Raw genomic sequence first — 16,393 nt, 5'->3', positions numbered from 1 at the left:
TTTAAGATCTTAAAACAACCACCTTCTTTAATTAGAAAGTAACAACCATGCAAACGGCAAGTGTAGAAATTTATTTGAACCGACATTTCCACTACAATGAAAGTGACTTTTCAACACTGACCAAGCTCCCACGTCTGAGGGTGAGGGAAGTATTGCACTTTGCATTTTCTAGCACTCCATACACGGCAAAAAGTTTCAAAAACATTTTGCTTGTTTTGTTTTACACACTCTCCCAACTCATGCACACACTCATTCCAACTCAATGTTTGGTTATCCCAAAAAATGGGGAAGAACTCCGAAAAACCAAAGCCTTAAATTGCACTAAAGTTCTGTAAAGAAAAAAATATAATAAATGTTGTATACAAATTTCAGAACATCTAAGTGCTTGCGAAGAGTCGTCTATTCTTCATCCTCATTTTCATTCTCCTGACCTGAGCCTTCAGATCTGTCACCCTCCAGACGGTCTGGAAAACACAGACACAAGAATCACATGCGCTCAAAAGCCTCTTAGCATCTGTTTAAATCACCACCAGAGTCTGTTTAAAACCACAAAAAATGTTTACCAGTCAAACATAAATATGTAAAAATCTATTCACTATTATATACAGACGAGGTTTTTTGTTTGTTTGTTTTATTTTGGAGACAGGATCTTATGTCTCACTGGCTATATAGACCAGTCTGGCCTCTAACTCACAGAGATCCACCTGCCTTGCATCTCTAGGGCTGGGATTAAAGGCATACACCATCAAACCTGGTACATAACGGTTTTTAAATTGTGTGTGTGTATGTATGTGTACATACATACGTGCATGCACATGTCAATGTGGGTATGTGTACATGAGTTCAGGTGCCTATGGAGGTGGAGGCCAGAGGCATGGATACCACTGGAGCTAGTGATACAGTGAACTGTGAACTGCCTGGTGTGGGTCCTCTGGAGGAGCAGTATGTGTTCAACTGAGCCATCTCTCCAGCCCCAACGTAAGTTTCTAATTTTGCCTCAAGAGGTAAATGAAGAATGAAGATATACCATCATATATACAATATCTTGTAATTCTAAAATATACCAAGTCTTGATATGTTACATTCTCTCGCAGTGGTTTTCAAACAAGGTTCCTTGGAGGCTAAGTTTTAATAACGGATGTCAGGTGCTATCAAGGGAGCCTGCAAAGGAGGATGTGGGAGAGAAGAGAGTGGAGGCCGTGCAGGTGTGTTCAACCTTTATGCAACAAAACAATCAAAAACTCCTTGCAAAATAAAAACCTCATCTACTGGGTTTTTTTTGTTTTGTTTTGGTTTGTTTTTTTTTTTCGTTTTGTTTTTTTGTTTTTTGGAGCTGAGGACCGAACCCAGGGCTTTGCACTTGCTAGGCAAGCGCTCTACCACTGAGCTAAATCCCCAACCCCATCATCTACTGTTTTCAGTAATTGGGCTGCATGCACAGCTATGCTGGCTGGGACACGCAGCCTGTGGGCAACAGGTTGGACATGCCTGTAAGAGGACTCTGTAATTCTGTTTTTAAGATTTCTTAAAATTCAACATCTTCTATGTTCTAGGAATTGTGCTAATCCTGACAATCCTTACAATGATGACGAAAATAAACAGTTTCTTTCCTTAAGGTCGAGCACTATCTGGGTCCAGCACTCAAGTGCACACACAGTGTGAAGGTGTGAGCCGCTGCAGCATGCTCTCTTGGGTCCAGTACTCAAGTGCACACACAGTGTGAAGGTGTGAGCTGCTGCAGCATGCTCTCTTGGGTCCAGTACTCAAGTGCACACACAGTGTGAAGGTGTGAGCCGCTGCAGCATGCTCTCTTGGGTCCAGTACTCAAGTGCACACACAGTGTGAAAGTGTGAGCTGCTGCAGCATGCTCTCTTGGGTCCAGTACTCAAGTGCACACACAGTGTGAAGGTGTGAGCCGCTGCAGCATGCTCTCTTGGATCTAGCACTCAAGTGCACACACAGTGTGAAGGTGTGAGCTGCTGCAGCATGCTCTCTTGGGTCCAGCACTCAAGTGCACACACAGTTATGAAGGTGTGAGCTGCTGCAGATCTTGGGTCCAGTACTCAAGTGCACACACAGTGTGAAGGTGTGAGCTGCTGCAGCATGCTCTCTTGGGTCCAGCACTCAAGTGCACACACAGTTATGAAGGTGTGAGCTGATGCAGCATGCTCTCTTGGATCCAGTACTCAAGTGCACACACAGTGTGAACGTATGAGCCACTGCAGCATGCTCTCTTGGGTCCAGCACTCAAGTGCACACACAGTGTGAAGGTGTGAGCTGCTGCAGCATGCTCTCTTGGGTCCAGCACTCAAGTGCACACACAGTGTGAAGGTGTGAGCCGCTGCAGCATGCTCTCTTGGGTCCAGTACTCAAGTGCACACACAGTGTGAAGGTGTGAGCTGCTGCAGCATGCTCTCTTGGGTCCAGTACTCAAGTGCACACACAGTGTGAAGGTGTGAGCCGCTGCAGCATGCTCTCTTGGGTCCAGTACTCAAGTGCACACACAGTGTGAAAGTGTGAGCTGCTGCAGCATGCTCTCTTGGGTCCAGTACTCAAGTGCACACACAGTGTGAAGGTGTGAGCCGCTGCAGCATGCTCTCTTGGATCTAGCACTCAAGTGCACACACAGTGTGAAGGTGTGAGCTGCTGCAGCATGCTCTCTTGGGTCCAGCACTCAAGTGCACACACAGTTATGAAGGTGTGAGCTGCTGCAGATCTTGGGTCCAGTACTCAAGTGCACACACAGTGTGAAGGTGTGAGCTGCTGCAGCATGCTCTCTTGGGTCCAGCACTCAAGTGCACACACAGTTATGAAGGTGTGAGCTGATGCAGCATGCTCTCTTGGATCCAGTACTCAAGTGCACACACAGTGTGAACGTATGAGCCACTGCAGCATGCTCTCTTGGGTCCAGCACTCAAGTGCACACACAGTGTGAAGGTGTGAGCTGCTGCAGCATGCTCTCTTGGGTCCAGCACTCAAGTGCACACACAGTTATGAAGGTGTGAGCCGCTGCAGCATGCTCTCTTGGGTCCAGCACTCAAGTGCACACACAGTTATGAAGGTGTGAGCTGCTGCAGCATGCTCTCTTGGGCTATGTCATCTGCACCGGCTACTCCTTTGCTTGGGATGTTTTTGCACACTTCATTAGTAATCATGGTTCTGCTCAGTACAACTACTACCCTTTCTGTGAAACTGCCCCAGCTTCTTCAGGAGCTCCTTCCTCCACATATCCTGGAAAGTCCTTTATGAACCTCTCAACGATGACCCCAGTATACTACTTGAGAACCTGTCTTCTCAATACTAGCTTTTAGGTGGCAAGAGTTACATCCGTTTATCTTTCTATCCTCAGGGCTTATGACAGGATGTTCAGTGAAGGTGTTGAATGTCCTTGTTTTGTCTCTGCCGTGCTGGGGATTAAACCTAGAGCTTCATGCACGGTAAGCACTGTACCACTGAGCTCTACCCTGGAGAAAGGCTTACTAAAGAAATGAATGAAGTTTTATGAAGATAAGCTGGATCATATCACCGTGTATGAAGAAGGCAATGGCAGAAATCACTACCACAGTAAGGATGGCATTTAGGACATTTGTGACAGATATATTTCCCCAAGTAATCTGGAAAATATTAATTAATAAAATAGTCCACAACAGAAGGACACCAAATACCAGATGGAAGGGGACAGTGTAATTACAAACACTGAGGAGAGAGGGATTTTTGGTATATCATCCAGGGCTTGCATGTCAGAATACAGACCTGAATACGTGGCTGTCCATGAAATCCTGAGTCAAGGGGAAGGTAGTTTCAAATTCAGGCTTTAACATTCATCAGGTGGATGGCCTGGGCAAGTTAGGGTTAATATCTGAGGGGCTGGGGAGATGGCTGAGGTTAAGAGCACTTGCTGCTTTTGCAAAGACCCAGGTTCAGTTCCCATCACCACAGAGTGGCTCAAAGCCATCTGTAACTCCAGTTCTAGAGTCTCCAACACCTTCTGAGCTTCCCAGGTGCCAGGCATGCATATGGAGAACATGTACACGCAGGCAAAACACTTACACCATACAAATACAATAAATCTAAAGTAATATCTTTAATTTTTTAAAGAAAGGGTTAGTAGCTTAGATGCAAGATTGCAAAACATCGATAGCGAACTTCTGCCCTCTGGGGTTCTCCCCTTGTGCTGTAAGCCTGTATTTAAGACCGCCTCTTAAATACACCTTTAATTAAATTAATTAATTAAAGGCGCACATCTTTAATCCCAGCACTCGGGAGGCAGAGGCAGGCGGATCTCTGTGAGTTCGAGGCCAGCCTGGGCTACAGAGTGAGTTCCAGGAAAGGCGCAAAGCTATACAGCGAAACCCTGTCTCGAAAAAACAAACAAACAAAAAATAAAATAAAATAAAAAGAAAGGGTTAGTATCTGCTGGGTTTGGTGGTATATGCCTCTAATATCAGTACTCAGGAGGCAGAGGCAGGTGGCTCTCTGTGAATTTGAGGCCAGCCTGGTCTACATAGCAAGTTGCAGGACAATTAGGACTATACAGAGAGACTCTGTCTTAAAAAAATAAATAAATAAAAAATAAAGAGTTAATATTTGATACAGTATAGGTACTCTACAAATGATGAACAATACCTAACATATGAACACATTTCTGAAATCAGTGAAAAGTGATAAACATTCCTGCTTGACAAAATGTTGTCATAATACACACTGGATAATGATTCTACTGTTATAAATACAGATTATGCAATTTACTCTTGAGTATCAGTTGTAATATATGTAGTTTTTGAATTTGTGTCATTGAACCACAGTTTATCATCTAAAAAAGTATTGATGGGCTAGCAAGACGGCTCAGTAGTTAAGAGCACTTGCTGTTCTTATTGCTGACCTAGGCTCAGTTCCCAGCACCCACACAGCAGAAAACCAGTCTGTAACTTTAGTTCCAGAGGATCCAACATCCTCTTCTGGCCTCTGTGGCACTGTATACACATGGTACATAGATATGCATGCAGGCAAAACCCATACACATAAAGATAAATAAATTGTTTACAAATTATTGAAAAATGCACTCATATAACTTTCTTTCTTACCATGTTATATTTGTTTTTAATCAGGGCATTATTGATTTTTAATAAATTTATGTTGAAGTGTATTTGGCACAACTTTATTTGTTCGTATTTTTGCTTTTTTGTTAGTTGAGGCAGGATCTCATATCTCTCAGGCTAGCCTTGAACTTACTGTGTAGCCTAGGGTGACTTTGGACACCTGTTCCTCCCTGCTCCACTTCCCTTGTGTTTAGATCACTGGAGTGTGCACCATACCCAGCAGTACAATGTGTCTTGAGGTTTATGGTACAGTTCTGTATTATGAGAAGATTACCTAATAAAGAGTTCTCAAGTGACTGTGTTTACATTTTACCATTTTTCAATAAACTTAGTTTATAAGGAAATAGTTCACTGGGCTCAGGCCAAGTGTTCACAGAAAAACATCTTATTTCTGAAGTTGTTGCTTTCGTTTTTGGATATTAAGAAAACCATAGAAACGTCTGTAAAGTAGGGCTTACTGTTTTCAGATCAAATAACGACTTTAATGATAGAGTAGACGTTCTTACCAGCTCGGATATGATTCAGTGACGCCAACATTCTTAACATGAAAGAGGCTGGAACAGTAATGGTGTTTCTAGTCTCTTCCAGCATGAGTTCATTTCGAGTTATAACCTACAGCAAGTTAAACAACTGTATCAAAGTTCATACATCCTTGCCTTAAAGATTATGAAAACAGTTTTAAAAATCATCAAGTCCTAGGAGGAATATTTTTCATTCTTTTTATGTGTAGTGTCTGTATTTGTGTCTTAAGGCAATGTCAAACAATTACTTTAACTTGAGTTAAAGGAAGATCAAAGACCAGCACTACTTTAAAAAATTAATTTATATTTGTTGTACAAAATGACAGGTTTCATAATTACCTTACTTAGTTCAAGCATATCTTGTACTTTGATCATATTTAGTCCCTTTTATACTCTCTTGCCCCCCTCCACAAGCAAAGTAGCAATATACAAGCCCAACATACATAACCAGTAGTTTTCCTATTTCCCTATAACAAACATACTGAGAAAAAAATGAGAACAACCCCATTCACAACAGTATCAAAATCCACAATCAAAATCCATTCAGATACCCATGAATAAACCTACTCAGAAAGTGGAGGACTTCTACAGTATGTAAAACTTAAACTGGAGAGAGAGCCTTTTAGTCAAATGGTGCTGGAAAAACTGGAAATCCCCCGTAGAATGAGATTATAACCCCCCCTCTAATTCTGTCCAGAATTCAATTCAAAATGGATCATTAAAGTAGGACTTGAAACTATCAGTGTTAGGGGAAAACACTTCAAGATATAAGCACAGAGAGGGACTTTATTAAAAGGACTCTAATAGTTTAGGAAATAATTCCAAGACTGGACAAATTAAAAGGCTTCTTCCCATTACCATAGAGAAAAGACAAGTCTACAGAATGCGAGAAAAATTTGTGTACACTGTGCATCTGACAGCAGAAAAATTAAATATTAAAAACCAAATCATCCAACCAATGGAGAAAATACTTGGACAGAAAGTTCTCAAATGAAATACAAGTGACCCTAAGTAGAAAGAAAACGTTCAACACAGCAGGGAAGTGCACTGGAGCAGGAGCTGGGTGAGGTGTGCACATGTTAATCCTAGCCCTGGCAAAGCCACAGGCAGGTGGATGACTGCAAAGGTGAGGCCAGCCAGGTCCGCATAGCTGGTTCTAGGCCAGCGGAGGCTGTCAAGTGAGACTCCCAATCAAAACACTAAGATCCACACTGAGCCATCACCTCACAGCAATCAAAATGGCTACCATCAGGAAAGCAGATGACAACAGATGCTGGAGAGGAAGTGTGACAAGAGAGCCAGATCACACAGCTGGTGGAAACAGAAACGGGTGCAGCCCTATCAGAATCAGTATGGAGCTTCCTTAAATACTGCCAATAGTTAACCTTATAGTTAACCCTATCACTGCTATGTTTACACCCAAAGGAATCTAAGCTAGCATACCTTAGAGATACGCATGCATACATGTTTATTGCTTGTGGGGTGTTTACCCACCAACCCCACAGTTCCCCAGAGTGTGAGCAGCAGGAAATATTAGATAGAAGGATTTAGATTGCGGAGATAAACAGACAGAAAATAAAGGATAGGCTTGAGAGGGCTTGGAACCTATTCCAATGAGCCCTGACTGTCTGTGCCCCAGGGTATTTATAGAGACACCAAGGGGTGGAGCAAAAGACCTCCCCCCAGCACAGCCAAGTGTGGACCATCTTAGACACCTGCACTCAGGCCCGTGGTCCTAATCATCCTCTCTATGCGGACCTGCTGGGTAAAGCCACGAGGAACCCGAGAACAGGCTCCCACAATTGCTGCAGTACTCACAGAATCCAAACTACAGAACCAGTGTAGATATCCACGGATAAAGAAAATGGATGTCTGTTTAAGTCAGCATAAAGAAGGGCTAGATCATGTCGTTTGCAGAAAAAAATGGTAGAAAAGAGATTCCCGTGTGAAGTTGAATAGGCTAGCCTCAGAAAGACAAATATAGCATGTTTTTCTCTGCTATGAAGACTGTATTATATGGCATGAAAGCAGAAGGGTAAGTAGTAGTTGGGAGGAAGGGTCTAAAGGGAAAAAGAGCAAAGGCAAGAGAGGGTAACGGGAGAAGGACAAAGACGAAAGAGCTGTGTTTTTCTCAGATGCAGAACTTCACACACACACACACACACACACACACACACACACACACACACACACGCGGGAGTGAAACGAGAAGGAGAGAGGGAGTAAGGATGCTTAAGGACAAGTATGTGAAATCATCTCCTCTTCCTCCTCCCTCCCCCACCGCCTCACTGAGACTCATCAGCTAAAAATGCTAATGAAATGAGGAAGACCAAAGAACTAAGGGAGTCTTAAAACATAAAGGAAAATTATCTGATCATTTGTTGTTCTACCTATTGACACTGGTGTGTGTGAGGGGGCAATCCTAATTCCCTCTGTAAAAAATCAAAACAGAAAAAGTAAAAAGTCTACAACTCCGGAGGGAGGGTTGCATGTAGTAAGGTTATGTCCCCACCCCCACCCCCATTCTGTTTTGCTTATTGCGACAGGATCTTAACATGTGGCTCAGTGTGACCAGAACGCTTGCTTCAGCTTCCTGGGTGGTAGGAGGTGAATTACAGGCCACAAAGTCAATTTGTTTGCAGCTAAAACACTCTTTTTTTTTTTTTTTTTTTTTTTTGGTTTTTCGAGACAGGGTTTCTCTGTGTAGTTTTGCGCCTTTCCTGGAACTCACTTGGTAGTCCAGGCTGGCCTCGAACTCACAGAGATCCACCTGGCTCTGCCTCCCGAGTGCTGGGATTAAAGGCGTGCGCCACCACCGCCCGGCCTAAAACACTCTTAAAAGGACAGACCTTTTTCATGCTTCCTGTTATATGTAAGAGGGACGATCAAACTTATTTTTCTTTAGGATATACCTCTAATCTGTTATTAAAATCAATATTATAAGTAGTAAGATCATAATCTGATTTTTACATTTGGTATTATAGATGTTTTTATTTCATTTTTCTTTTTCAAAAAATTTGACCTCCTCTCTCTCCCCCTCTTTTTCTGAGACCTGGTCTTGTTATATAGCTGTGGCTGGCCTAGAACTTGCTATACAGACCACCAGGATGGCCTTGAACTCACAGACATCCACCTGCCTATGCATCATGAATGCTGAGATTAAAAATTTGACTTCCTTAACTGAATGACTGTTTTATGTTAGCAACTAACAAACTAGTTTTCTCTTAAGATAGCATTTTAGATAAAAATTAAAATAGAAGTATAGTAAAAGTCTTACTTCATCAGCAAGTTTTCGATTAAAAATCCGCGACTCTTCTAGTGGCGACCAGATCTTGATGTCATAGTCTATGCCAGATGAGGCTAGAACTGGAAAGAAAATTTACACCTTTATCATAAATTCAAGACATAAGTAGTAAGCATGGGTGCAAAATTAACAAAACTTAGCTTGAATGAAAACTGCTATACATATTTTTGAAGTTTTTTTTTAATTTTTTTTTTGAGACAGGGTCTTTCTACGTAGCCCAGGCTGTCCTGGAAATCACAGAGATCCACCTGTCTCTGCCTCCTGAGTGCTGGGAATAAAGGTATGTGCAGCCACACCTGGCCAAAGATTTGTTTTAAATTGTGTGTGTGTGCTTGTGGATGCACAAGAGTGCAGGTGTATGCAGTGGCCAGAAGAGGGCAGCAGCTTCCCCAGAGCCAGTGGCTGTGAGCCACCTGATGTGGGTGCCGGGAACCAAACTTGGGTGCTCTACAAGGGTAGTACATGTTTTTAACTACTGGGCCATCTCCCCAGTCTTTGTACTACATAATTAATTGTTAATTATCATTTTGAACGTTTCCTAAAAGTAACTAACCGTAGAACAAGATTTTAAGACCATCTTGAAGTCACTCAAATGTCTGTCATTTACTGTTTTCTTGTGAAATACATGGCTACTTCAAATAGAGGCAAGAGCAAGCCAATTCTCTGTTATGCTAATAAATTAATTCAGACGAGTGAAGTCTTAAAAGGCTTGGAGGTTTGCTTTGAATAAATGATGAGAAATTCAGTCATGCTAGATTCTATAAAACTTAAAAATTAGAAGACTAAACCTTTGAACCTATTTCTTTAGAATATCTGTCATTCTTTTCTTTGTTTTTGAGGTTGGGAACCTTTAAAGATATTTATTTGTCCTTTGAGAATTTCATACATGTATACAAAGCGTTCTGATCAAATCCATTCCCTATTCCCTTCTCTCCAACTCTTCCCAGACTGCCACTCATGTCTCCCTCCTAACTCTGTATATTCACTTTTAAATCCACTGAATCCAGTTACTGCTGCCAGGACGTGCATGGGTTTGGGTCATCCACTAGCATGGACAACTTACCAGAAGCCATATCTCCGGGAAAACTGACTCTGTCTCCACCTGCAGCCATCAACTGCCAGTATCTTCTCAGCTAGGGGTGGGGTTCTGTGAGCCGCTCTCCCATCCATAAAAGCAAATTCTCTGTCTTAAACCCATGGACTATAGCTTTCTCTAGTAGTGCTTAGTAGGACAACTGAGACTAGTGTTGACACAGCTGAGGAATGGTACCAGCACTCTCCAGTACTTGTTCTATGAGAGAGATCTTACTTGGGTCAAACGGATGAGGCTGCAGACAGTTGACCACATGGTTATCAGCTTCGAGAAGCATCAAGTGCTCAGCAGTGTGCCGATCCCAGATGAAGATGTGGCCACAATCAGAACCACTCATTACAAAGTTAGCACCCCAGAAATTGGCTTCTTTTATCTGAGGGATTTTAAGAAACACAAGGACATCTAAGTCAAAGTTACCCAAACAAAGACAGATTCCATTCTCATGTTGAAAATGAATTGGTTTTAAAAATAAAAAAGTTAAATACTGAAGGTTTTTTCTCCTAAGAATCTTAAAATCATGAGAGCACTTCACTGGGGGGGGGGGGGGGATAACATCACAGCAAAGCATGGGAAGCTGCCCCTCCCCCCAGCAGATTTTGCTATGTATTTGACACACAACAGGTACTTTATACATGCTAACCGAGTAAATAAGATTTCTGGTCTTAAAACAGTATAATGGAAAAAAGTATATACATATAGATGAGCTTTCTAAAAATCATCTCATTTTAGCTTTATAAGACAATAAAAACATTTCATAGGAAAAAGGAATTGTTGCCTTTTGTACTTTGCCAAGAACAAAAAGTATTTTTTCATTAACTGTTAGAAGCCCACAGAATTGAGAAGGAAAGATAAACATATCTTTAGTCAAGCAAGCAGACAAAGAATATGGAATACTAAATAACCATACTATTTTAATAAACATACATGGAAGGACTGTAAAAAGATCTTTACACTTCAGGCATCGTCTTTAAAATCATTTCCCCTGCAGCTGCTACTTCTGCTGTTTCTGATGCTCACACGAGACAGCAGGGAAGGAGAGACCCCGTCATCACATGGTACTGCTGTTGCACATGCCTACCTTGGGTTCTCATCTCTTTCTGTACTAAGCCATGAACTCGGGGCCATGTGCATGCTAGGCAAGCACTTGACCACTCAGCTACCCTTTAATTACATTAATCTAAAATTCTAACTGGCAAAATGCATAAAATGCAAATTGGTTACTTCTATTAATAATGAGTATCCATTTAAAAATGATAAAATTGATACTACTGATGGCATATACAGCTAATTATTTCCTCAATCCAGTTTATTTTTTACCTAGACCCTCAAGAAGGTAAAACATGATCTGCAGTACTTTGTGGTAACACTATAGGCATATAGAACACCTTCTAGATAGGCATGGTTTAGAGTAACAGCTAGATTGTTGCCCTGTACTGGACGTGCAGATTTGTGGGTTTTAAACACAACACTGATCTTGCAGATCTCCTGGTCCATCCTGTCGGTTTCAAAGATGAAGAGTTAAAGCAAGGAGAGACAGAGTGACCAAACCAATTTTTAGCTACTACTTTAAAAGGTGTTGTAATTGGTGTATCTGTATTTTATACTCAACCTGGTTTTGTGTACAGATTTATTTTCTCATTCCAAAATAGCGAAATGTGGTCAAATGAGCTTTAAAAAAATTTAATAGTAAATTTCTGAGGTGGACAGCAAGTATAGATGATAGATAGATAGATAGATAGATAGATAGACAGATAGATAGATAGACAGATAGATAGACAGACAGATAGATAGCAATAACTACTTGTTCTAAGATAAAATAATTTTTTCTAACTCACGTATATTTCTTTAGTAAGGTAGAATTTTTTTGCAATATATTACTGGACTAAAAGAACCATGCTTTAATAAAGGAGTAACAAAATCACCACGGGGGTGAGGGGGGACCCATGAAACTGCAGTCTCATCAAAGAACACCATGAGCATCTGGTACCATTGTCCGGGAGTTGCGATGGCCCTTATAAACCATCTTTACTAGTGGCCTCCTGATGTTCAAAGTATCCAATTCTTCCATTTCTTTCCTTTCTTTTCTCCTCCTGAAGAACTCCTGAATGCGAGCGACAGCCGAGCGTCTGTATATTACATAGTAAAACAAAAACAAAAATAAACATTCACAGGCAACTTTTGAATAATAATGAAAAACATCAAAATGCAGTAAGTCTATATTTCAAACACATTATTTTAATAAAGCACCCCCAATCAAAAGCATAAAAAGGCAGACTTCATCATAGTAGTTGAGTTACTACAAGATATTTTAGTTCAGTGATCACTTAGGAAATTGGTACTGGTTGAAAAAGTAAAGAAAATAGCATGCAACAAAGTACTACTATTCTATAAAATCAGACAGACAAAATTCATGTGCAACTTTACTTCACTTTGCCTCCTTTGGTGGCCTAGGCCAGGAGTCACACCCTTGGGAGGCAGAGGCAATCAGGAACCCAAAACCAGCTATGACTACAAAGTGAATTTTGAGACACTGTCTCAAAAGAAAAACGAAACAAAACAAAAAACCAATGTCCTGCTCAATTTCTAAGTGTTTCTCTTCACAAAGGTCATCAAGAGAACCCCAGAGAAACTGAGTAACATCAGAACAGTGGAACTAATATTCTGACATAGTTTAATAATGTTCCAAGAGCAGACTAGTCAAGAGGATAATGAACACCAGTAAGAGAGAAAATGAAGACTTTCAAGTAGCTTCTCTTTTCTATGGCTCTGCACCAAAGGAGAAATTCACAGCTAGCAGGCAGATTCCATTCTCTCTGCAAAGGAGTTGATGGCAGCAGTAGCTACTCAGGCTGAGTAGCTACTGCTGCCATCAACTCCTTTGCAGAGTACTCTTTCTAGGGTTGATTTTATTATTAAGGGAGTGCTCTCCTAACACCCAATATTACTTAATTCTGGAGCTTTTACTTGTCATTTAAAACATCACATTTTGGCATACAGTAGAAGGAAAGTCTGTAAGATTTAAAACTACAAATCGGTAAGAAAAACATATGAGACGATAGTCTCATCAATAAACAAACTTTTCTTTTTATGTTTATCAGATTGAAAATATTTTTAAGTCTATGGATGTGGCAAGAGTTTGGACAAGGGCATAGCTCTATGCGGTCTTCAAATAGAACAGGCTGACCTCAGCAGCACCATACTGGAGACAGCATCATCAGACGTCCAGAAGTCTCCCGAGCCTTCTATCATTTCTCTTCCCTCAAAGACAACTTTTCTGACCTCTGATATCATGGTTTTACTTGTGGGTTTGAATTCAGTGGAATCATATACCAGAGCACACAGCTTGTGTGTTCTGAAATGGTGTGACAGTCAGAGGACAAGCATGGCTGATGCTCCTTGTTTGACAGGTTCTCTTTTATTGTTCAGTGTTGCTAGGGCTGGCCCCGGAGCTTCCATGGATTCTTCTGTCTCTACTTCCCATCTCCAGGAAGAAGCATTGGGAGTACACACATATTTCCTGTGCTGGGCTTTGCCCGAGTTCTAGCAATTCAACCTAAGATCCTCGTGCTGGTGTGACCATCTCCTCAGCACATGGTCAGCTTCTTTAGCATGACATTATAATACTCACCCATGCTGTTATACTGGCTGAAGTTCACCTATCATCTTCCCTATAAGGTATAACTTTGCATAAGTATAATTTATTTACTGTGTTGTTTAGTTTCTGATGACTGAAACTGGGCTACCATCACCATATGGCATATCTTCTGGTGAACATATGCACACGGCACATGTTCATGTTGGCTATTTCCTAAGAGTGAATGCTGCACTGTAGTATGTGCACAAGGTTCAGCTACAGTAATCAGAACCAGTTTGGCAACATGACTGCCCAGATTCATACTCCTACCAGCAGTATACTAGAGTTCCATAACATAATATTTTTGAAAAAAAGTTAAATAATATATATTAAATTTAAAGTATGCATAAAGTTTTGACTTAGCAATTTTACATATTAAAAAAGTCTTGGAGAAGCTGGGTCCTGGTGCACACCTTTAATCCCAGCACTTGGGAGGCAGAGGCAGAAGTATCTCTGTGAGTTTAAGGCCAGCCTTGTCTACATAGAGAGTTCCAGAACAGCCAGGGTTACACAGAGAAACTTTGTCTTTAAAAAAAAAGTCTTGTAGGAAAACTAAAAATATAAATATATACTTCCTTACTAAAAACTGTAACTGATAAAGACTAGGCATTAATTTAAATGGTCACACAGAAACAAATTTATGTATTCATAGAAAGGGATTGGGAACAGCAAATTGTTAATGAGAATTCTTAATAACTGTGTTACAATTATGTATTTCCATTTAAAAATATTGTTCTTAATAAAAATTGGTATACTCTAAGCTATCCATGCAAATTAAAAAGCATTCACCAAACTGCTCTACAGCTGTGAGAGCTCAGTGGTTGAGGATCTGACTAGCTGGCTTATTGAAGGACTAAAGTAGCATATGTAATTAATTGATCCAGACCTTTCAAAGCACTAATGAATAAAATCAGTTATTATTCTATTTGGGAGAAACATGTAATAGATTAAGGGAAAAACAAAAACAAACACATGGTAACTCAGCAGTGTGACCATGTGTCTCATTCATGACAGAAACTGTTCCCACAGTAAACTGGACAGAAAGGAATACTGGGAACCTTCTATAAGCTACTCACAGTAGCCCTAACAACCCACCTAGACACACCTGTGGGGCATTCTTCCCACAGCCAGGAGTAAGGTGTGATTCCTAAGACCATGATTAGCTGCCACAGTAAGGGAAAAAATGGAGGAGAAAGAAAATTTACATTTGTAGGTCATCTAATTTCTACATTAAAAAATAAAAATAACCTATAGGCTAATTAATCGAAATACTAGAAAAGTAATGTGGCTGGAAAGACAATTAGGATACAAGTCAGCTGCATTTCTAAAAACCAGCAATATACAATTAGCATAAAATGTAAAAGAACATATTTGTTACAGCAACAAAATTAAAATTCCTATAAAAGATTTGTAAAATTTCTTTGTACAAAATTACAAAATGCTACTGTGAGTGTCTGTGTGTGTCCAGCTGTGCCTGTCCCCTCCAGTGTCTCCTTCAGCCACGTACACCTTATTATTTCAGACAGGGTCTCTCACTGAAAGTGGAGCTCCTGTTTCAGCTAGACCCACTGGCTGGTGAGCCCTGGATTCGTCTGTTTCCATCCACCCATATGCTATGGCTCCAGATGCATGCCACTGTGCCCAACTCTTATGTGCATGCTGGGAATCCAAACTCTGGTCCCCATGCTTGCAGAGCAAGTATATCAGCCATCTTCCCAGCCACCGAAAGACATTTTTAAAAAGTTTAAATAAACACAAAGAGTGTTGTATTATAGTCACCTTTTACTGAAATTTATGTATTTACCACAACTCTAACCATCATCTGGGGATTATGTGTGGAACTTGGAAGTTAATTATAAAACAAACTTAAAGTCCAGGACAATGGTAGTGCATGCCTGTAGTCTCAGCTATTCTGGAGTCAGAGGCAAGAGGGTATTTGCTTGAGCTATGCTCACAGGGTGTCCAGCACCACAATGGTGACTTCCTAAATGCAGGAGACCACCAGGTTGTGGGATTGTGAACACTCCATCCTAGCCAATCCTTCTTAAAAGAAAGTACATCTAAAGAAGAGACTGGAGGGAGGGAGTGGGGACTAGTCAACAGACTGAGAGACAGGGTGAGATCACAGGAGGAACAGTTTCATTTATTATTTTTATTCAAATTTATTTTTATTCAAAATTTATTTTATTCAAATTTATTTTTATTTATTATTCAAAGAAATAGATAATATGGTATGTAGCATTTGCAATACAGTAAGGCATAGTTATAAAATACAACACAGTCCCTTGTGAGAGCTGTCATATCTGTGATAATTTTATTTTTCTAATGCATTTCAGCAGAAATTTATAAAAGGGGTAACAGAGCAGCTGTATGTGTGTGTGTCTTAAAATTAGAAATTTACTTAAGGAATCTCTACATAAAAACCAAGGTGGAGAATGAGTCCTGATTCCCTCAAAGGGGAAGTATGGTGACATTTTCTGTTTCAATATCATCATTCTTTTTCACATTGTTTACTTCTATGGTTTTAGCCATTGGAAGACTCAGTTAAAGCAACAAGATACTTTTTAGTTGTAATCTTCATTTTAAAAGCAGAAACCAGCTTTGAGTACTTGGGATAAAGTTTAGTAAGTTAAGAACATCAAAAAGCCCTGAAATCAATTCCATCCTGGTATCATTAAATTAAACAGTGATAGCCAGTAATAGAAGCATTTGCAAAATTACTGACTTCAAATACACTTCAAT

At 40.5% G+C, this 16,393-nt stretch overlaps 1 protein-coding gene across 3 annotated transcripts in view; it reads right to left on the bottom strand.

Annotated features, from left to right (window-relative positions):
• Positions 1–16,393, bottom strand: part of Dcaf6 (DDB1 and CUL4 associated factor 6) — a 116,569-nt gene continuing 100,176 nt past the window's right edge. For all 3 annotated transcript variants that reach the window (XM_059280544.1, XM_059280545.1, XM_059280546.1), the window contains 5 exons: positions 12,005–12,143; positions 10,234–10,390; positions 8,898–8,986; positions 5,606–5,711; positions 1–464 (listed from right to left, as the gene is read on the bottom strand). In XM_059280544.1, the coding sequence (XP_059136527.1) occupies positions 400–464; positions 5,606–5,711; positions 8,898–8,986; positions 10,234–10,390; positions 12,005–12,143 (556 nt within the window). In that variant the 3' untranslated portion in view covers positions 1–399. The remainder of the gene's footprint in view (positions 465–5,605; positions 5,712–8,897; positions 8,987–10,233; positions 10,391–12,004; positions 12,144–16,393) is intronic.

This window comes from Peromyscus eremicus, chromosome 15, assembly GCF_949786415.1.
Source record: "Peromyscus eremicus chromosome 15, PerEre_H2_v1, whole genome shotgun sequence".
In the NCBI taxonomy this organism is placed as follows: Eukaryota; Metazoa; Chordata; class Mammalia; order Rodentia; family Cricetidae; genus Peromyscus; species Peromyscus eremicus.
This window is presented reverse-complemented; position numbering and strand designations above follow the sequence as displayed.